Source organism: Dryas octopetala, chromosome 9 (genome assembly GCF_963921425.1).
Source record: "Dryas octopetala chromosome 9, drDryOcto1.1, whole genome shotgun sequence".
In the NCBI taxonomy this organism is placed as follows: Eukaryota; Viridiplantae; Streptophyta; class Magnoliopsida; order Rosales; family Rosaceae; genus Dryas; species Dryas octopetala.
Window position 1 is genome coordinate 14,843,170 of NC_141374.1, and position 24,038 is coordinate 14,867,207.

General features: G+C 37.6%; 3 protein-coding genes across 3 annotated transcripts; 2 read left to right on the forward strand and 1 right to left on the reverse strand.

Moving 5' to 3' along the window:
• The first annotated feature begins 2,333 nt into the window (after nt 1-2,333).
• On the forward strand, nt 2,334-5,234 carry LOC147274593 (malate synthase, glyoxysomal). Its single transcript, XM_086227863.1, has 4 exons — nt 2,334-2,732; nt 3,432-3,760; nt 4,057-4,387; nt 4,578-5,234. Exons 1-4 carry the CDS (start codon nt 2,334-2,336, stop codon nt 5,232-5,234), a joined length of 1,716 nt encoding a protein of 571 aa, XP_086083989.1.
• Nucleotides 5,235-12,627: 7,393 nt separating this feature from the next.
• Nucleotides 12,628-15,538, forward strand: LOC147274594 (malate synthase, glyoxysomal-like). Its single transcript, XM_086227865.1, has 4 exons — nt 12,628-13,026; nt 13,736-14,064; nt 14,361-14,691; nt 14,882-15,538. Exons 1-4 carry the CDS (start codon nt 12,628-12,630, stop codon nt 15,536-15,538), a joined length of 1,716 nt encoding a protein of 571 aa, XP_086083991.1.
• Nucleotides 15,539-17,202: 1,664 nt separating this feature from the next.
• LOC147274595 (uncharacterized) lies at nt 17,203-18,230 on the reverse strand. Its single transcript, XM_086228099.1, has one exon. It carries the CDS (start codon nt 18,228-18,230, stop codon nt 17,316-17,318), a length of 915 nt encoding a protein of 304 aa, XP_086084225.1. The 3' UTR covers nt 17,203-17,315.
• Nucleotides 18,231-24,038: the final 5,808 nt, after the last annotated feature.

A 24,038-nucleotide genomic window follows, 5' to 3' on the forward strand; every position in this document is an offset into this window, starting at 1 on the left:
GTGAGGGAGGGAGGCAAAGAGAGGGGAAAGAGAGGGAAGAAGGCAGAGAGAGAAAGGAGATCCGGGTGGGTGGGTCGCGATGGCGATGGGGAGGGGTGGGGTCGCACCGGCAGTAGGGAGGGGGTAGGGTTGCGCCAGCAGCGGGGAGGGATGGCCAACCAAAATTGGAGAAATGAGTTTTTTTTTTTTAATGCAGGGGCAAAATGGGCAAAAAATTGTGGAGGTGGTCAACTTAATGGTTTTGAGTGGTCTAAATAGCCCCCTCTATTTTATTTTGCCTTCCATTTTAGTTTTGCTATTTTGGTTTTGGTTTGTCCAAAGTCCAATAAAGCCTCTTTAGACATCTTATGGACACGAGCCATGGAGGCCTAGTCTTAATGGACTTTTGGGCCTATTTTTTAACAAACCCATATGGGCTTTTTAGGCCTTTTCTACAAGACGATTTATAACATGTTCTGTGACCAAATGTATACACTAACCCGATTTAGAAGGAGGATTCTAGTTCATCCTGTTTTTGCTACTCCAAGTTGTTTTATATTTTTATTAGCCTCTCCACACTCATTCTCATGAGTGTAAAACGACTTTTTTTTATTGTGTAAACACTGATATGTTGGCAAGCGCAATCAGTTTAATAGATAACGGAAAATAAATTTGAAAAAATTAATTAAGAAAAGAGAGGCGGCAAACTAATTCTCATGAGTGGGAAAGTAAATTTAGAAAATAGATAACCGACCATTGAATTTAAGCCGAAACAATTTTAGCCATTCGGATTTGAAAATAATTCAAAAACCGTTTTGTTTTGTAATATAGATAGAATTTAAGATTTAGCATTTATATATGACTTATATCAAAAAGACAATTATACATAATTAAAAATATATAATAGTGTAGTCTATTTTTTCAAGGGTAACGTACGTGTTGTAGTTTTAAACATAAGCATTGGGTCATCAATACCACAAATATTGGTAGAGGTCTACCAAAAAAATATTGGTAGAAGTCTAGAAGATATATATGAATCCCTTGTTTTAATAAGGTTTTTGTTCATGTTTTCCTGAGCAGAGAGAAGGAAGAGAGACAAACATAAGAGCGATAATACAGGTCAATAGCAAAAAGAGAGACAAAGAAAAGATGAGGAATAAATGAAATTAAGCTAAAAATTGAAAATACTTATGGCCCGTTTGGAAACCTGGATTTCATGGGGTGGATTTGGATTTGGAATCCTCAAATTCAAATCTTCATGTTTGGATTCAATTTAAGAAATGAATTTGGATTTGGCCCAAATCCATGGTCGGATTTAAAGGCCCAGTCCATAGATTTCAACTTTTTAGGCAACCCTTCGACAAACTTTTTCGGCAACCCCTCCGGCCAACTTTTCTGGCAACCACCGCCGGCCAATTTTTTCGGCGACCCCGGTGGCCAACTTTTCCGACGACCCCTCTGGCCACTTTCTAGCGACCTCCTCCGGTCACTTTTCCGGCCAATATATATTCATCATATTTTGCAGTATATATAAAAATTAAAAATTCTTAAATTGAAATGCTCATATTTCGTTGTTTTTATCCAAATAATAGGATTTGAAATCTAAGGATTTGAAATACATGAATTTGAAATCCAAATCCAAATCCAAATCTTTAATCCAAACAGGCCCTTACTATTTTAAATTTTTATTGATGTAATTTGAACAATTGAATCCGAATCAATTTTAACCTACTCAAAAATTTGAGTAAGCAATTAATATTGGTGGATGACTTGAAACCCTTATTCTCAATGATTATGCATGTACCATAATTTATAGGTGGAGAAATTCCACAAGTTGAACTTAGATAGAGAAATTAGTGACCCAATCAAATTTGAGTTAAGCTCAAGTTGGAGTGAAGCGCAGAGAGGGCCAGAAATACCAAATACAATTGCTCATGTACACATCATAGCACTGGTACTTGTACAGTTGTACCCAAAAAACAAAACGCTGATGGCATAAATGACATTGTAAAAGCGTGGCATCTATGCATACAAGTCCCACCAATCCTCCTCTATATTCTAATCGACTCTACCCCCAAGGCAGGCACAAAATTCAAAGCACCACCCTCCTTATCCTCCTCCTCTTCATCATCAATAACTTGCATTGTGCATCATAACCTGCTCGCCTTACGCACATAATGCCATGCACCGTCTCCTTTGACCCCATCTCGATAACCCTCTACGGACCTATCCACTCCTTTACATTTCAGGCTACCCTCTCTCTCTGTGTATATATATATCTATGGCTATACCTTTCCTTATACTCAAAATCCCACAAAAGCATAGCATAGTTTTGTTAGGAGAGAAGGAAAAAAATGATGGGTCTTGGGACACAAAATGGTTACCACGCACCAGTATTCGTGAAGGGTACTGGTGCGAACTATGATGTCCCCGAAGGAATGGAGATTCGGGGACGGTATGACGAAGAATTTGCAAAGATTTTGACCAAGGAGGCCTTGCAATTCGTGGTGGAGTTGCAGAGGGAGTTTAGGAACCGTGTCAAGTATGCCTTGGAATGTAGGAAGGAGGCTAAGAGGAGGTACAATGAGGGGGGTTTGCCTGGGTTTGACCCGGCTACCAAGTTCATAAGGGAAGGGGATTGGGTGTGTGCGCCTGTCCCACAAGCAGTGGCTGATCGGAAGGTGGAGATTACAGGACCTGTGGAGAGGAAGATGGTCATCAATGCCCTCAATTCTGGAGCAAAAGTTTTCATGGTATGTTGACTACTTTCATCACTAAGGTTATCTGCAACTTGCATATATTTTATAGTGGGTCCTACCTGCTTCAACATGTCCACCTATATTTACTTACCATATGCTTTTATAAATTATAGCGGGTCCAACTTGCATCATATTTAGAGATCAAATCTTTCTTGAAAGAAAATTCTACCAACATCACATGTCATAAAGAAAAATTGTATAATGTAGACATGCAGATAATTCTTTACTTAATTAGTTAATTATATGTTAAGGGACCACTTTTTACTATTAGGTAAAGATGCATTAAATATATTTGTATAATATATAGTGTTCACATTAAAGATATGTGATAAAACAGGTAACATTCATTTATATAAGTGAGTCTCATGTAATTATTTGTCAGTATGAGTGAGTTTTATGTATGTGGTACAATTCTACCTTTTTGTTATGTTGAATTAGATTAAATTAACTGGGCTACACTAAATTGTGTTAAATTGTAATGAATTAGACTGTATTTATTGATTGAAGGTTTTAGAGGTCTTTACCACTACTTAAGCATCATATAATTTCTTAAATTCATGCCTCCATATGGTACAATTTTAGTCTACCAAGTATATATAGTTCAGTCTAGGACGGTGTACTAAACAGTTAGTAACACGTACGTTTAAATCCAACAAAAGTAATTAAGGGACCAAGTTAATTTCGAATTTGTAGGCTGACTTTGAAGATGCACTGTCACCAAGCTGGGAGAACCTGATAAGAGGCCAAGTGAATCTCAAAGATGCTGTTGATGGGAGCATAACCTTCCATGACAAGGCCAGGAAGAGGGTTTACAAGCTGAATGAGCACAACAGAGCCAAGCTTTTTGTGCGTCCAAGAGGTTGGCACTTGCCTGAGGCTCACATTCTCATTGATGGTGAGCCTGCAACTGGTTGCCTTGTGGACTTTGGCCTTTACTTTTACCACAACTATGCAGCTTTCCGCCAAACCCAAGGTGCAGGGTTTGGACCTTTCTTCTATCTCCCTAAAATGGAGCATTCAAGGTGAGGACTAATCACCTTTGATCAAACAAGCTAATTAAAGTTATTTGCTTCAATATATTTAATCGTTTTTGGGACGACATAATACAACAATAATAGTAGTGTCACCAAATAAATTGTGTCATAGTTTACAGATATAGTATTCGAATTTCATGTCATTATGCAATTTGAACATTGTGGATGTCGCTCATGAATTTCCTATGAGGAAAACTTGAAAAGGGTACCCTTCGAATTTATTTTTCTCCTTATCTTTTCTATTTCAAGAATATGAATATTAATTGGCAAGAGTATTTTGGCAGGGAAGCTAAAATATGGAACTGTGTGTTTGAGAAGGCAGAGAAGATGGCAGGGATAGAAAGAGGAAGCATCAGGGCCACTGTTCTGATTGAAACACTTCCAGCTGTGTTTCAAATGGATGAAATTCTGTATGAGCTGAGGGATCACTCTGTTGGCTTGAACTGTGGAAGATGGGATTACATTTTCAGCTATGTCAAAACCTTCCAGGCTCACCCGGACCGCCTATTGCCCGACCGGGTTCAGGTTGGCATGGCTCAACACTTCATGAAGAGTTACTCTGAACGCCTTATCAGGACATGCCATAGGCGTGGTGTGCATGCCATGGGAGGCATGGTATGTAATTGTTGTTCATTTAAGCATTAATTTCTGTCACATAGGACAAGCTATGTGCATCTCGTGCACACATATTGGTCCAAGTTCTTTTTTCGGATAATTGACTGATATGGTAATGACAAACTAGCAATTGGTAGCAATGTTGAATATAAATGAAATTCATTTGGGTAATTTTTGAATTTGAGGACAGGCAGCTCAGATTCCAATTAGAGATGACCCAGTTGCAAATGAAGCAGCATTGGATTTGGTGAGGAAGGACAAGCTAAGAGAGGTGAAAGCAGGACATGATGGAACATGGGCAGCACATCCAGGACTAATCCCAGCCTGCATGGAAATCTTCACCAACAACATGGGCAATGCCCCCAACCAAATCCAAAGCATGAGGAGAGAAGATGCAGCCAACATAACTGAGGAAGACCTCTTGCAGAGGCCCAGAGGAGCCCGAACCATGGACGGTCTCCGGCTGAATACCCGGGTTGGGATTCAGTACTTGGCAGCATGGCTGACTGGTGCAGGGTCAGTGCCTCTCTACAACCTCATGGAAGATGCTGCCACAGCTGAGATAAGCAGGGTTCAGAACTGGCAGTGGATCAAGTATGGAGTGGAATTGGATGGAGATGGGCTTGGAGTTAGAGTTGGGAAGGAGCTGTTTGGGAGAGTTGTGGAGGAAGAGATGGGTAGGATTGAAAGAGAGGTTGGGAAGGAGAAGTTCAAGAAGGGAATGTATAAGGAAGCTTGCAAGATCTTCACCAGACAATGCACTGCCCAAACACTTGATGATTTTCTGACTCTGGATGCTTATAATCATATCGTCATTCACCACCCAAAGGGGTCATCCAGGCTCTAAATTCACATGCATGCATCATCTTCTTTTCAAATCACTAGTGTCTGTCTGTTACTACCACTAGTACCTCTACTATTACCAAATCAATAACAGTGTCTCTCCAATATATAACTGGACTTTGGTTATTATTAATGGAGGATCGTTGGATCGATCTGTATTGGGGGTACCGTGGATGCAATCCAATGGTCCCAAAAGAGGAACCTCACCCCCTTTGCAAGAGTAGCTACAGTATATGTAATTTTGTAACCTGCCATTAATGGAATATTCAACGTTATTATTATATTATTTTTTATTAATTTCCACCTTTTTTTGCTTGCAGATGTGTCAAAATTCTGTTCAGTTTTGAAGGTATGACTGTACGAGATAATGTGAAATATATAATTAATTAACCTTTATACAATATTCATCATAGAAAAGAAATATATAACAGGCCGGCTAGGTCCAATATTAATTTTTATACAATTTTTATTTTTATGGTATAGGGCCATAGGCTAGCTAGATCTAAGGTTCAATTACTTCCAATATAAAAAATAAAGAGTAAATTATAATTTAGTACCTCAATTATACATTGATTTTCAACTTAGTACCCCAACTTTCAAAATATGCAAAAAAAACCCTCAACTTTCATTTCGTGTCAAATACATACCTCCGTTACATTGCCCGTCAGTCAGGCCGTTAACCGCCTATGTGTCGCTGACGTGGGCCACACAGACAGCTACCCTGGCGCAAACGTGGCTGCAAGAGGTTGGTTCCCGCCTAAAATGACCACGTCAGCCCTGACCCTTAAAAAATGAACTGCCATGTCCCGACACCTGTATTGAAACCATGAGTAAACAAAATTAAAAATTAAAAAAATAATTAAACAAACAAATAAAAACATAAAAAAAAGAAAAGAAATAATCAACATTAAAAGCACAAGAATTCAGACCCTTATCTCCTAAAAAAAGCAAACACATTCCTATCCAGAGATTTGGAAAACCCAGGACTTCTAACATCGAGATCCCTCAATCTTGAAAAGTCGAAGCCCATAAAAATCTAAGAACTAAAATGGAAACCTTATATTTCCTCAGATAGTCGCAGGAATCGCTGGCTCTTGCTCACAGACAGTGAAAATTTCGTACCGATCTGAGGAAGAAGACGTCCAATTGTGCAATATGCGTTGGGTTTTTCGCTCAGTCAATGACTATGATATTCCAATATATGGTAAGCAACTCTTGCAGAGTTTCCATTTTTTGTAATTTACAAAGGTTTTGTGAGGTTTATATATATGTATGAATGTTGTGTGTGGGGATGAGTGCGTGTCATGTGCTTGAGTTTGAATATTCTCATGTTAGCTTGTCTGGTAGTGTATTACTTTAGTGTGAGTTGCTTGGCTGCTTGTTGTTGGAGTAATAAAGAATGGGTTTTGACTAGTAGGTGGTCCAAGAAACACTTTAATGGCTTTTTTCCCTTGTGGTCCTATATGCCCCCTGAGAACACAATAAAAGAGTGGTTGTAATGGCAAGGTAAAACATTAAAGTGCAAGTGTGTGGTCAAACTAGGGATTTTACAACACAAAGTGTGATTTGTGTGTGCATGTGTGTGTGTTAAAAGTGAGTTACTTTACACTGTGCTCTAACCTGTAAAGTGTTGCTTTTTTTGTTCATGTGTGGTGTGCAGACATTCCAGAGAGATTTTCTATACGTTTGCATCATGGTGGGATATTGACACCAACTAATTATGAAGGGGGACAAGTTATCTGGGTTGATCATTGTGATGTAGACCTAATGTCATTCGTAAGGATTGATGATATGGCTGAAAAGTTAGGTTATAGGGAGACATTTGTGTTGTACCACTACAAAGTACCAGAGCTATCATTTGAGGAAGGGTTAAGGTGGCTGGAATGGGAACGAGATGTGGTGACCATGTGTGGTTATGTGACAGAAGAGGTTAATATAATAGACATGTACTTTGAGCACCTAACACCAGATGAGGCATATGTAAGGCATAAGACATATGTGGATGAGATAGACAGACATCCTAGTACTGTTAGGATTGAAATCTTAGATGATGATGATGATGATGCACCACCAAAAGATGATAAAAGTAACAATTCATCAGATGGTATAGATGACCAAAAGGCTAAACAAGAGGATGCAAATGATATAGGGGATGAAGTGGGTGACAGAGCCCCATATGTTGATATAGCACTTGAAGTTGGTCATGAATCGGCACTAATTGATGAGATTGGACAACCACCTGCAGTAGAGAATGATGAAGCACCTGCAAATGAGAATGATGAAACACCTACATGTGAGAATGAGGAAGCACCTACACGTGAGAATGATGCAACCACTGATCTTCCAACTGATTTTATTGATGTAGACTATGGGCCAGATGATGATCACAGAATAATGAGGAGATTTGTTGATGAAACTTGTGAAGCACAAGATGCACCAACAAGAAGTGATGCTCCACAAAATATTGTTAGAGCTGAAGATGTTGACATTGAGCAAAATGCAGGGAGTACAGAAGGTGTTGAGGTTCAACAAAATACAAGGCGGTCCACCCAAAGAAGTAGTACCAGATATACTCCCAATATTGACAGGGTACAAAGGGATTTAGATGTTGGTGAGATTGATGACAATCCTGAAGATTATAACACAGATGAATTGCAAAGTGTGCATGGCTCTGATGATGAGGGTCCTCAGTACAGAAGATGGCCTGAGTTCAATCCCAAGACCGATATGGCAGACCCAAAATTTATTCTTGGTCAATTATTCAGGGATGCTGAAATGTTTAGGGCAGCAGTGAGAGAATACAGTATAAAGCATGGGTTGGGCGCAATCAAATTTACCAGAAATGAGTTGTTTAAACTCCATGTGAAGTGCACTACTGGGTGTCCTTGGAAGATGAGGGTCGGAAAGATGTATAGAGACTCTACATTGCAAATCAAAAAATTCAACAAACATCATACTTGCAATAGGATGCATCAAAATAGGAATGTGTTCAGTAGATGGATCACTGAGAAATATGTTGAGAAGATAAAAAATAATCCAACATGGCCTGCTGAATCATTCATGCATACTGTTGAATCTGAGTGGGGATGTAGGGTTACCAAAACGCAAGCATATAGGGCTTTGAGGGCAGCCAAAAAAATCATCGAAGGAACTCATTCTGAGCAATGTGGAATTGTGCAAGAGCAACAACAATTGCTCATTTCAACAAGGCAACAACAATTGCTCATTTCAACAAGGCAATGGAGGATGTTAAAAGACTTGATGCTGGTGCATATGGGTGGTTGAAGGACAGACCAGCTCAACACTGGAGCAGGTCACACTTTAGTGGCTTTCCTAGATGTGACATGTTGTTAAATAATCTATGTGAAAGCTTCAATTCAGTTATTCTGAAAGCAAGGAACAAGCCCATTATAACGATGTTGGAAATGATAAGAACAATGTTAATGAAAAGGATACAAGTCAGAAGAGACAAAATGGTGGCTTTTGATGGTGGTGACATATGCCCTAAAATAAAAAAAAAGCTAGAAGACAACAAGGTTGGGTCTCAGATATGTTTGGTTACATGGGGGGGGAGGTACTCAGTACCAAGTTGATGCAGGAGGTGGCCATCAATATACTGTGGACTTGGGAAATCATACATGCAAGTGTATGAGATTTCAATTAACTGGTATCCCATGCATCCATGCAGTGGCTGCAATGAACTACATGAAGTATAAACCTGAGGCTTTTGTGAACCAATGTTATATGAAGGCCACATATTTGGAGTCATATCAGTGCTTAATCAATCCTGTGAATGGAATGAAACTTTGGGATGCAAATGACAATCCTCAACTAACCCCCCCTCAGTACAATAGGCAACCAGGGAGGCCCCGAATGAAAAGGAGAAAGTCACAGAATGAAGTGATTTCAACAGCAGCACTAAGTGAGCTCACTAACCTAGGTAGGAAAGAACAAGCCACTGTAAGGTGTAGTCACTGCAATGCCACTGGTCATAATGTTAGAACATGTCATAGGCATAGGCCGCCTAAGGAGAGACCAGCTCAAAGGCCAAGAAAGCGATCCAATTCTCAGGTATTTTACAAATTTGAATTTTATAACTTTATTGTTAACTATTAAGGGATACTAATTATGGTTGAACAATACCATTGCAGGCATGTACATCTGCCACTCCAAGCATATCTCAAGAACCACAAGCAAGGAGAGTGAACACAAGGGTAATTTCACATTGTTGAAACTACGTTAGCTTCATTTTTGCAAGTAGAAATTAGTGTCTTACTTGAGATGTTGCATGTAGAAATTAGTATTTTACTTTTAGTATGTTTAACCTTAATTTCTTATTGACAAAATGAAGGCAAGAAGATCTTCTACTAGCACCAGATCATCCTATCAGGCTAGATCTTCCCAAGATGCTACATGTAATACACCACCAGCAACACAACCATCACAGTGATGAATGAGGTCAACCAATGCCAAGTAGTGATTGAATACGTCTATCAATGGGTTTGGACAGCTTTTGAATAGTTTTTGAATGGTCTTTTGAATAGTTTTTGGATGGTTTTGGACAGATTTTGGATGGATTTTGTGGGCAGATTTTGTTGTTTTTGTGAAATTTGGTATAGTTGGCATTGGTGGTGAATTATGGATTTTAATTGTAATTTGAACCTATGCAGTATTGCATATCTTGGAACTTATTAGAATTTTAGTTAATGGCAGTGCTTTTGGACAGATTTTGTTGTTTTGATCAATTTTGGTATAGTTGGCATTGGTGGTGAATTATGGATTTTAATTATAATTTGAACCTATGCAGTATTGCATATCTTGGATCTTTTTAGAATTTTAGTTAATGGCAATGCTTATTTATGCTTTATATTTTTGCTCAAAACCCTTGTACATATTTGTGGATCACTAATTGCAGGCTAACATTTAGGCTACCTCAATTTAATTATGTACTCAGATGCAAAATGATAAATTTCAAAATGTTCAATTTAATTATGCACACACATTTTTTCAAAGCTGCAACATAATCACAAAAATTATCAAATTGCACAAAGAGTATCATACACAGGGAAAATCACATAAAACCTTCGGTAGGTTTAGAACAACATATGCCAAAAAGCTTAGCCCTTAACTCATAAACCCTTTAACAAAATAGCCATAAAATATAAAAAGCAAAGACATACGAAGGGAACATCCCAAACCCCTTAACACCTTAACCACTTAGTCATTTTTGCTTTTAGCATACAACACAATAAAAAAAATCCAACCCAACACCATTATAACCCAAAATACTTTATCCTTCTTTCGAACCCTTCTCAATTCATCTTCAGCCACTTCAATCCTCTTCAACAGACCTGGTATGATGTTCTTCGAACGTTCGCACATGGGGGGGTCTACCCACTCCCAGAATTGACACCCTCTTTGCTGCAAATGCACAACCAGTAAAAAAAAAAATGGTCACTTTACAAACAACAAACCATCAAAGCATAAAACTATACTTCATCAAATTAAAGCTCTATTAACTCCATATCTGGGACATCGAATGAATCTCCTTCCTGGATTCAAATCCGTCCACGAGGTGAAGAGTAAAGCTCGATTACCACACCGACATGATACCCAGTCCATTTGAGGCAAGAACTGGAAAAAAAAAAAAAACCAATCTAATACCAAACAAAGAAAGATGAAGCAGGAAGAGGAAGGGTTATCTTGACTTCACTTTTTCTGGGGAGTGAAGAAGCTAGATCTGGAGGTTAACCTTTTAATAATGGCACATGGTTTCAAGGAAGATAGAGAAAGAGAGGTACAGAGAGACCTGCAACGGCATCTTCTTTCAAATCAATTTTGAGTTTTAAATTATTTTTTTATTATTTTACCAGATGTGGCAGGGCTGACATGGCCATTTTAGGCGAAAACCAACCTCTTGCAGCCACGTTTGCGCCAGGGTAGCTGTCTGCGTGGCCCACGTCAGCGACACGTAGGCGGTTAACGGCCTGACTGACGGACAATGTAACAGAGGTATGTATTTGACACGAAATGAAAGTTGAGGGTTTTTTTTGCATATTTTGAAAGTTGGGGTACTAAGTTGAAAATCAATGTATAATTGAGGTACTAAATTATAATTTACTCAAAAATAAATTAAAATGAACCAGGTAGACTAAAACATGTTTCTCTTATATTTTCTTGATTTCTTTTCTTTTTGCTTAAAATAAACAAATTAAACAAAAAAAAAGTATGGAAAAGAAGAAATAAGGAATATCTAGATATTTATGAAATAAAATATGAAAAGCAACCCGGTGTGCTGTGCTGTACTGTACTGTGCATGCAGAGAAAGAAGCAAGGTACGTGGTGCAATGAAGAGAGAGAGCTGAGGATGAACATGAACCTGCACTTTCACCTAACACAAAAGAAAGAACAAAACTTACCTATCCCCGCGATGCCACCTGTGTGGTGTCGCTAGGGAGGGAGAAAGAAAGAGAGAAAAAAAAAAAAAAGGAGAGAGGAGAGAGGAGAGAGGAGAGAGAAAAGAGATGATGGGGATACCACTAGGGCATCCGGGGGCAGCTAAGTTTCACTCCAAAAGAAAAGATATGTCTAGCTCAAAGCTTTCAGATCTTTAACCACATCCTACTCAAACTCATCCACCTGTCCCCAGCCCACATGTCCCTTTAAATTACAGCTTTAATTTGCTCCAACACCACTCTTTCTCTCTAACACGTACTCCAAAATCCTTCACTTTCTTTTCATATACTATCATTTATAGTTCTCCTATAACATTACTCAAACCTTTTTTCTAGTTTTTTACCCTTCATATTCTGTGCATGAACAGTCATCATCTTTTAGAAAACAATATTCTGTGTATAAGAACTGCAAGTCTCCAGATAGCTCTAAACCCCAACAATTAATATATACATAAAATCAATCATACGGTACCGTATCACATGTAAACCACCAAATATAGCCATCATTTCCACATCAAACAAAACAATACATGAAATTGAAATATATAAATTCGCTTAATTAATTCTCAACACGTGTTATATATATAAATAACTAATTAAAAACATTCGCACAGAGACAAAAAGGACTTGATTAACATCGATTAAGCAAAGAGAGTAGATTGCGACGTGCAGAGAAAAACTTAACGGAAGGAAATAGTGACATGATATCTCAACATGAGAGAAGAAAATATCCTACAATTTATTGTTTCAACTCTTCCTTCTCTTATGTTGAGATGCATGCCACGACAACATTCCTATTGCAAGTAAATTCTTCTCCAACGTGGACTTAAGATTAACAGTATCAAACACCTTTCCTTATATATATATCTATGGCTATACCTTTCCTTATCCTCAAAATCCCACAAAAGCATAGCATAGTTTTGTTAGGAGAGAAGGAAAAAAATGATGGGTCTTGGGACACAAAATGGTTACCACGCACCAGTACTCGTGAAGGGTACTGGTGCGGGCTATGATGTCCCCCAAGGAATGGAGATTCGGGGACGGTATGACGAAGAATTTGCAAAGATTTTGACCAAGGAGGCCTTGCAATTCGTGGTGGAGTTGCAGAGGGAGTTTAGGAACCGTGTCAAGTATGCCTTGGAATGTAGGAAGGAGGCTAAGAGGAGGTACAATGAGGGGGGTTTGCCTGGGTTTGACCCGGCTACCAAGTTCATAAGGGAAGGGGATTGGGTGTGTGCGCCTGTCCCACAAGCAGTGGTTGATCGGAAGGTGGAGATTATAGGACCTGTGGAGAGGAAGATGGTCATCAATGCCCTCAATTCTGGAGCAAAAGTTTTCATGGTATGTTGACTACTTTCATCACTAAGGTTATCTGCAACTTGCATAGTTGCATATATTTTATAGTGGGTCCTACCTGCTTCAACATGTCCACCTATATTTACTTACCATATGCTTTTATAAATTATAGCGGGTCTAACTTGCATCGTATTTAGAGATCAAATCTTTCTTGAAAGAAAATTCTACCAACATCACATGTCATAAAGAAAAATTGTATAATGTAGACATGCAGGTAATTTTTTACTCTTAATTAGTTAATTATATGTTAAGGGATCACTTTTTACTATTAGGTAAAAATGCTTTAAATATATTTGTATAACATATAGTGTTCACATTAAAAATATGTGATAAAACACGTAACATTCATTTATATAAGTGAGTCTTATGTAATTATTTGTCAATATGAGTGAGTTTTATGTATGTGGTACATTTCTACCTTTTTGTTATGTTGAATTAGATTAAATTAACTGGGCTACACTAAATTGTGTTAAATTGTAATGAATTAGACTGTATTTATTGATTGAAGGTTTTAGAGGTCTTTACCACTACTTAAGCATCATATAATTTCTTAAATTCATGCCTCCATATGGTACAATTTTAGTCTACCAAGTATATATAGTTCAGTCTAGGACGGTGTACTAAACAGTTAGTAACACGTACGTTTAAATCCAACAAAAGTAATTAAGGGACCAAGTTAATTTCGAATTTGTAGGCTGACTTTGAAGATGCACTGTCACCAAGCTGGGAGAACCTGATAAGAGGCCAAGTGAATCTCAAAGATGCTGTTGATGGGAGCATAACCTTCCATGACAAGGCCAGGAAGAGGGTTTACAAGCTGAATGAGCACAACAGAGCCAAGCTTTTTGTGCGTCCAAGAGGTTGGCACTTGCCTGAGGCTCACATTCTCATTGATGGTGAGCCTGCAACTGGTTGCCTTGTGGACTTTGGCCTTTACTTTTACCACAACTATGCAGCTTTCCGCCAAACCCAAGGTGCAGGGTTTGGACCTTTCTTCTATCTCCCTAAAATGGAGCATTCAAGGTGAGGACTAATCACCTTTGATCAAACAAGCTAATTAAAGTTATTTGCTTCAATATATTTAATCGTTTTTGGGACGACATAATACAACAATAATAGTAGTGTCACCAAATAAATTGTGTCATAGTTTACAGATATAGTATTCGAATTTCATGTCATTATGCAATTTGAACATTGTGGATGTCGCTCATGAATTTCCTATGAGGAAAACTTGAAAAGGGTACCCTTCGAATTTATTTTTCTCCTTATCTTTTCTATTTCAAGAATATGAATATTAATTGGCAAGAGTATTTTGGCAGGGAAGCTAAAATATGGAACTGTGTGTTTGAGAAGGCAGAGAAGATGGCAGGGATAGAAAGAGGAAGCATCAGGGCCACTGTTCTGATTGAAACACTTCCAGCTGTGTTTCAAATGGATGAAATTCTGTATGAGCTGAGGGATCACTCTGTTGGCTTGAACTGTGGAAGATGGGATTACATTTTCAGCTATGTCAAAACCTTCCAGGCTCACCCGGACCGCCTATTGCCCGACCGGGTTCAGGTTGGCATGGCTCAACACTTCATGAAGAGTTACTCTGAACGCCTTATAAGGACATGCCATAGGCGTGGTGTGCATGCCATGGGAGGCATGGTATGTAATTGTTGTTCATTTAAGCATTAATTTCTGTCACATAGGACAAGCTATGTGCATCTCGTGCACACATATTGGTCCAAGTTCTTTTTTCGGATAATTGACTGATATGGTAGTGACGAACTAGCAATTGGTAGCAATGTTGAATATAAATGAAATTCATTTGGGTAATTTTTGAATTTGAGGACAGGCAGCTCAGATTCCAATTAGAGATGACCCAGTTGCAAATGAAGCAGCATTGGATTTGGTGAGGAAGGACAAGCTAAGAGAGGTGAAAGCAGGACATGATGGAACATGGGCAGCACATCCAGGACTAATCCCAGCCTGCATGGAAATCTTCACCAACAACATGGGCAATGCCCCCAACCAAATCCAAAGCATGAGGAGAGAAGATGCAGCCAACATAACTGAGGAAGACCTCTTGCAGAGGCCCAGAGGAGCCCGAACCATGGACGGTCTCCGGCTGAATACCCGGGTTGGGATTCAGTACTTGGCAGCATGGCTGACTGGTGCAGGGTCAGTGCCTCTCTACAACCTCATGGAAGATGCTGCCACAGCTGAGATAAGCAGGGTTCAGAACTGGCAGTGGATCAAGTATGGAGTGGAATTGGATGGAGATGGGCTTGGAGTTAGAGTTGGGAAGGAGCTGTTTGGGAGAGTTGTGGAGGAAGAGATGGGTAGGATTGAAAGAGAGGTTGGGAAGGAGAAGTTCAAGAAGGGAATGTATAAGGAAGCTTGCAAGATCTTCACCAGACAATGCACTGCCCAAACACTTGATGATTTTCTGACTCTGGATGCTTATAATCATATCGTCATTCACCACCCAAAGGGGTCATCCAGGCTCTAAATTCACATGCATGCATCATCTTCTTTTCAAATCACTAGTGTCTGTCTGTTACTACCACTAGTACCTCTACTATTACCAAATCAATAACAGTGTCTCTCCAATATATAACTTGACTTTGGTTATTATTAATGGAGGATCGTTGGATCGATCTGTATTGGGGGTACCGTGGATGCAATCCAATGGTCCCAAAAGAGGAACCTCACCCCCTTTGCAAGAGTAGCTACAGTATATGTAATTTTGTAACCTGCCATTAATGGAATATTCAACGTTATTATTATATTATTTTTTATTAATTTCCACCTTTTTTTGCTTGCAGATGTGTCAAAATTCTGTTCAGTTTTGAAGGTATGACTGTACGAGATAATGTGAAATATATAATTAATTAACCTTTATACAATATTCATCATAGAAAAGAAATATATAACAGGCCGGCTAGGTCCAATATTAATTTTTATACAATTTTTATTTTTATGGTATAGGGCCATAGGCTAGCTAGATCTAAGGTTCAATTACTTCCAATATAAAAAATAAATTAAAATCAACCAGGTAGACTAAAACATGTTTCTCTTATATTTTCTTGATTTCTTTTCTTTTTGCTTAAAATAAACAAATTAAACAAAAAAAAAGTATGGAAAAGAAGAAATAAGGAATATCTAGATATTTATGAAATAAAATATGAAAAGCAACCCGGTGTGCTGTGCTGTACTGTACTGTGCATGCAGAGAAAGAAGCAAGGTACGTGGTGCAATGAAGAGAGAGAGCTGAGGATGAACATGAACCCGCACTTTCACCTAACACAAAAGAAAGAACAAAACTTACCTATCCCTGGATGCCACCTGTGTGGTGTCGCTAGGGAGGGAGAAAGAAAGAGAGAAAAAAATAGAGGAGAGAGGAGAGAGAAAAGAGATGATGGGGATACCGCCTAGTGGTATCCGGGGGCAGCTAAGTTTCACTCCAAAAGAAAAGATATGTCTAGCTCAAAGCTTTCAGATCTTTAACCACATCCTACTCAAACTCATCCACCTGTCCCCAGCCCACTTGTCCCTTTAAATTACAGCTTTAATTTGCTCCAACACCACTCTCTCTCTCTAACACGTACTCCAAAATCCTTCACTTTCCTTTCATATACTATCATTTATAGTCTCCTAGAACATTACTCAAACCTTTTTTCTAGTTTTTTACCCTTCATATTCTGTGCATGAACAGTCATCATCTTTTAGAAAACAATATTCTGTGTATAAGAACTGCAAGTCTCCAAATAGCTCTAAACCCCAACAATTAATATATACATAAAATCAATCATACGGTACCGTATCACATGTAAACCACCAAAATATAGCCATCATTTCCACATCAAACAAAACAATACATGAAATTGAAATATGTAAATTCGCTTAATTAATCTCAACACGTGTTATATATATACATAACTAATTAAAAACATTCGCACAGAGACAAAAAGGACTTGATTAACATCGATTAAGCAAAGAAAGTAGATTGCGACGTGCAGAGAAAAACTTAACGGAAGGAAACAGTGACATGATATCTCAACATGAGAGAAGAAAATATCCTACAATTTATTGTTTCAACTCCTCCTTCTCTTATGTTGAGATGCATGCCACGACAACATTCCTATTGCAAGTAAATTCTTCTCCAACGTGGGCTTAAGATTAACAGTATCAAACACCAAGATATTAACAATTCTAAAGGCAATTAATTAGTCTAATTAAGGCTCTATGGATGTTAATTAAGTAGCGCACTCGTAGTACTTGAACGTTCAAACGGCTTTTGTACCATACCGACCCAAACAAAGAGCGGCCTTCACGTCCAACCTCCACGCGAACCCACCACCCTCCATTCTCCACACGTCACACGGCAGCGTCAACGAGCTCCAACTATCCTTCGACTTCAACGACGTCGTTCCGCTGCTGCACGCGTTGTAGTACTGCACCCTCACTCTGCACGTGAACGCTGCCGGCACCAGATCCGCCCCCCTCATCTCCTTCATCACCAACAACACGGCCATCATCTCATCACCCCCACCCTGGCCCACCATGTTTCTGTACGCTCCATTCGTCCACACCACCCTCCCCACGCCGTCCGATACGAACCCCGGACACGTGTCCCTCTCCAGATTCATCCTCCTCTCCACGTCCGTACACCCCAGCCCGTCTCCATCCACCCAAGTGTCCGTCACGCAGTCCACCGTCACACACGACCCCACCACCCTCACCGTCCTGCCACGTGGCATCACCTCACGCACCTTGTCATTACAGTGATACTCACCAATATTATTGTTCCCAGCGAAATTCTCAAAACTCAGCCCCGTGGCGGGGTTTCTTCCGTCCGGCGAGTCCTTCGGTTCGGGACTCTCCGGCAACAGAGGCAGAGTAACCACAGTCTCGCTGGAGACACCGCGTTTCTTTTGCTCCGGCGAAGCCTTTCTCTTTCTGTTATTGCACCGCTTCACGCTATTATTATTGTCTCTCGCATACCTTCTCTTCCTTCTTCCACCACCTCTGACCAAGACTTCGGTCATATTCTCCGGCATAGATCCACCGGAGACCGATCCTCCGTTCACGGGCTTCGGAGCTATCGGTCGGAATCTTAGCATTATCATATTCACCTTGGACATATCATACGCATCACCATGTGCGTACCTCGCTATACAACAACCACCTCTCCCATCCATCTCTCTCTCTCTCTCTCTCTCGATCCGTTCACAGACTCAGTTTGTTTCAGTTCCGGAGCTAAATGCTGATGAGAGGGTTTGGATTTATACGGAGAGCAAGTGCGACACGTGTGGGAGCAGACACGTGTGTCAACAGTTGCTGCAACAGCGCAGGGACGTGATTGGCTGGAATGGGATACGTGGCGTAGCGAACGAGCGGGACCCACGTGACCTTGGAGGGTCGTGATTGGGCCCCATACGCGGACCAATAAGAGAGCGAGGCGTGTAAGGCAGAACTGAGGAAGACACGTAGGCTCAGTTGCTCTCATGAATTGTGTACGGTTTTTGTGAATGAAATATGGCTTCCAGAAGAAGGTGGACACGATTGCCAAACGCTTCGGGTTTCCGTAATTGGCATCATGGCATGCAAGGTGGACGGTCAGATGAGGACGACGATCTATGGGTGAACAATAGCCGTCCGATATGGTTATTCTTATTTGTCTCCGTGATTGGAGAAACGATAAGGTTTAATGGCTATTAGCGGACTAACGTTTTTCAGATTTTACCTAAATACCCTTGTGTTATGCGAATATGTTTTGGATCTTGTCGGGCTGTTTTTGGAAAGAGCAACAAGGCCTTATCGTTTGCTACTTGCGGGTTGGTTTAAGCTTATGAGATCCATCAGATCAGTAACCAATCTAACAAAGACAACAAGAAAAATATAAGAAAGAATCGAACATGATAGTGCATATGTTGTTTTCAGGAGAAATAAGGGCAAAATGGGGAATTTCTCATTTGATTTGTACAAATGAGATGGCATTGCTAGTGACTGACTGAATTATCGTACCTAACCCAAACATATGTGAACCACTAATCTATCCATCATATTATTCACTCTTGAGATGACTAATGAACAACATGTTGACTCTAAATTCGTATCTTATTTTTTCATTTGCTGCTTTATGAATGAAAGGAAGAACATGAGTAAGGTTGGGTAGGTATTAGATATAAATAATTAATAAAGTTTAAAGATTTATAACTCTGACTATGGCACTATCTAATGTTTGTTTTAAAGAAGGAAGAGAATAAAAGTCCACTTTTTTCTTATGAGTTAGACCATACAAAAACTTTGTGGTACGAATAATGCCTCTCTTTTAATTTTTATTTAATTACTTAATTGCAACCCATAGATGAAGGTGAAGTATATAAACCTTCCACTTAGCAGAAGAAAACACACAATTAGTATATCAATAATCATCTATTCCAAGAGAAAAAAAAAACACATATAATTGGTATGCATAGCATCATTAGAGCATTTGCATGTGTTCCTAATATTTGATCTATATATAGCTTTTCCAAGCAAAGGTCCACAACATTCAAAGGAAACACTAATGCTTTCTCTTTGATCGATAATTGCAATATATAATCTAATAATCTTGTTAGAAGTGCAATCTATCCCCACCAAATCACTATATGGGCACCCTTTTAAACTTTTTTTTTAAGGCACTTATGTAATAGAGGTAATGATTTCTTATTAAATATTTAACACGTTAAATTGTTAAATTATAAACTATATATTCTTTGATTACATTATCAATATAATAAATCAAATTATCTCACAAAAATGAAAAGTCTATGATACAAAATTTTAAACGAAAGAATTAAAATCATATATGTCCAAGGAGCATGGGGAATTGGGACCAATTTAGCGCTTGGCAAGCCAGCTAGATTCGGAAAGAAAGATTCCCTCTCATTCTCATTGTAGACCAACCAACCAAATATAGTTAGGGCCATGTCATGTCAATTATTTATGACTATCGATAGGCACAAAATTAGGCCTCTATTTATAACAAGCCACATGTCCGAGGGCTGTAGGGGACACTTGGCCCATTGGAATCATGAAAATAACCAAAACCAGCTTTCATGATTTGGCTCAGACTTATCAGTCACTTATATGGGTCACTGAGTCTTTCAAGTATAAGGATCCAAAGAGAGACAAATCGCTCAATAATTTCGGCAAGTTTTACATTATTTAAAGAAAAATGTTTAAAAAAATCATTAGTGCAAAAATATGATCTCTCTAACACTATCCTCATTGAAATTATCTGAAAAATAATATATCATGATGGTTATTGGTTAATGATTGATTCATCTTATCCAAATGCATGTTAATTAGTAGGGTCCACAATGTTGTGAGTTAGAAACTTAGAATTGAATACAATGGTGAGATTTGGGAGATAGAGCAGTTTCTCGGGCGGGTTAGATTTTATGATTTGTTAAAAGAATTTTGCCTTTGCCAGTGCCAGTCATTTATGCGTGCACAAATAGAATATTTACAAGTCCATCTTTTTCATATATTTTGTGTTTAATGGCTTTTAATTAATTCCTAATTATGTGTAAGCTACTAGCTTATTTAGTCTCTAATTAAAACACGATTGGATGATTTTCTTGTTTAATTATTAAGACTTCAATCCTAGCTATGGGAAGGTGATGACAAACACTCACCATGTTTCATATATATATAATATTTGACCTTAATATTATATGATATAATGACGTAATGTTATTAATTTATTAAAATTATAACACGTGTACAATTTTAAGGATATAAACAACTTTTAGAGTTTTAAAAATTAATAATTATATATGTGTTATAATTTAAGTTAATTAATATCATGTCATTATGCCACATGGTATTACAGTTACACACAATAATTTATCATCTGTATATACATTTTCTTATTTGTCTAATCATGATATCTAATAATTTAATTTCTAGAATAATGTATGATTAATTAATTCTCACATATATAGTACAATCATTACATATATATATATATATGCATGTCCAAAAATTTTATTACGGATAAATTAATTATGAACAATGTATTATGGATGAATTATTATATTACAAAAATTCTAGATCTGTGTGGTGCATAGACACATTTAATTACTTGGACCCTAGGGCAGTATCTGTTAGTTGGTAGGGTGTGAAGAGTTAGAGGGAAATATCAGAGAATGAGAGAAGGACATGCATATGCATATATGATGCATGAGATCATGATTCATGATATATAGATATTGTCTCCAAAAGAAGACCGATAGGTCACACAGTGTGAGTATATGATAGATTGAATCGATTGATAGTGATGTATTTCCTAATTGAGGTATATGTGTATATATCAACGTCATGAGTAGGCTAGATGGGGAACATGTCTACACACAAATCACATTTATAAATATCAAATCAATTTTCAATAATATGTATGAGTGCTTGGGAACAAGGAATAAAATTTCGGGTTTCGAGGAAATTTTGATGGAAATTTCGACGGAAATTTCGAAGATTTTTAAATTTCGACAAAAATTAGACGGAAATGACAGAAATTGCTATCAAAATATGAAAATTTTGAATGAAACTTTACCATATGTTTATTTAACATATTATCTACTAAATTGATAAAAAAAATTGAAGAAACCAAATTATATAGTAGGTTTTATGTAATATAAGATGAATATAATGCACGCTTGAGACAAATACTGTTAAATAAAATTAGTATATTATTTATACTATATAATCTATACACTAAACCCTATGTATTTTATAATCTATATTTTATATTGTTTATGATATGGTATATGATATTAGAGTTTAGGCCATTTAGGGTATTTTAAATTATTTTTTATATAGAAATATATTATAGTTTACTAGTTTAGGATTTAAAAACAATTAAATGAAACTCCAAAATGGTCAAACGAAACTTCAAACTATTTTTTTTTCTTTACAATTGCCCAAAGATCTCAATCCCTAATCAATCCTAAACATTTTAATTTTTTTCTCTTTTTTATTTTATTTTTCCTTTTTTCCTTTTTTTTTTTCTTTTTTTTTCTTTTTTTTTTTCTTCTTTTTCTTTCCTTCCTTTTCTCTTTTTTTTTTCTTCTTTTTCCTTCCTTTCCTTTCTTCTCCCCCCGAGTTCAGCAGCTTCAGCTCCATTGTTTTTTTTTTTGTTTTTTTCTCTCTCTCTCTCTCTCTCTCTCTCTCTCTCCCCCTCCCCCTCCTGCCATCCCCCCTGCCGTCGCCCCCCTGCCGTAGCCCCCCCGCCGTCGCCCCCCTGCAGTAGCCCCCTACCGTCGCCCCCCTGCCGTCGCCCCCTGCCATCGCCTCTTTCTCCTTCGATCTCCCCCCTGCCGCTGCCGCTACCCTGTCGCTGCTGCTGCCCTGCCGCCCCCCGCCACCCCTTCTTTCTCCCTCGACTGTGCAGGTGAGGTAAGTTTGTTAGCTGGGTTATTGGGTTGCTGTGCAAGTGTCGAAATTTCGCTAAATTTCGACGAAATTCAAAAAATTTGGGCTGTTAGGATGTTCAAAATTTCGCCCGAAATTTCGAATATTTCGCCGAAACATTTCGAATTTTTGTCGAATCAGTGTTAAAATTTCGGACCCCCTCAAAATCGAAATTTAAACCCTTACTTGGGAACCATTTATATGTGCTGAATTAGCACATATAATAAGGAATTAATGTCATTTTATTCATCAAATTATTATATTTATATTAATTTATTTTTTAGATTTTTAATTTAAAAAATTTAAAAATTAAATTTTTTTAATTTTGTCAATTGAGGTTATTCTGTTAATTTCTATATTTTTTATCCAAAGCTCCATTTATGGAGGGATGATCAACCCAAATTTAGCAGAAAATGAAAGAGAAAAAAATGGTGCATGAGGGAGAAAAAAGTAAGATCTAAATGAAATGGACCATTTTACCTTAAAAAATTACCCTATGTGATTTGCGTATGGTGCTATACAAACGGAAATTTGCATGAAAAATGTGTAAATTGACGGAATAATCTTAATTGGCAAAATTGAAATAGTTAGAGTCATTAATTTTTTAATTTAAAAGTTTGAGGACAAATTGACACAAATATAATAGTTTGAAAAGCAAAAGAACATTAATGTTTATAATTAATGGATATATGTTTTTAGGCAGCAAGGGAGAAAGAAAAAAAGAGGAATAAGATCGGCTATAGCTTATTATATATTAATTAATCTGATGAAAATGACTTATAGCAGTTCCTCCCCGCTAGCTATAAAGATATTATTGAATATTTCAAGTTTTCGTGATTTTAGATATGGAAGGGCAATTAAGTATTTCATTGTGCTTAGTTAATTATGGTTATGATACCGATGTTTATAACATACTAGTTAGCATGCATGAGTGTTTAAGTTTATTTACTCTCTCAACAAAAATTAATGTTCCTTTCATAATAATACGTGGTTATATAACTAACACATAAAATTAAATAGATTTAAACTCATAAGTTTAAATTTAGAGATAATATATATTTTTAACCACTAAACTTAATTACAAATTTACAAGCCCCACAAGATTACGTATGGATGTGTATTGATTAGGTTATGTTGATTTTCCTTGTAAGGCATGTCATTATATATTTTTATGAGAGAAACTTCCTTGTAATATAACTATAACAGAAATATGATTAATTTGATATTTTAATCCAGTAACATAATAATATATATGCTCTTATATTTTATTATATAAATTTTTTTTTTTTAATTTTAAGATAAAATCTATCTCATGAGATGTAAAGTCAGCCTCTATTCATATTATTAGTAAATCTTTTCCTATTTCTATAGCTAGTTTGTGGTGATTGAGCTATGAGAATGATATATTGATCGACTAGCTAGATTATCGAATTTATGGGTAGATCATTTAATTAATAAAGTGATTATGACTTGTTCCAGTTTTCAAAGCAGACGATTAATGTCATGATCGACATCTTTTTGTTGTCTCTATTCTTTTAGAAAACTTGCGT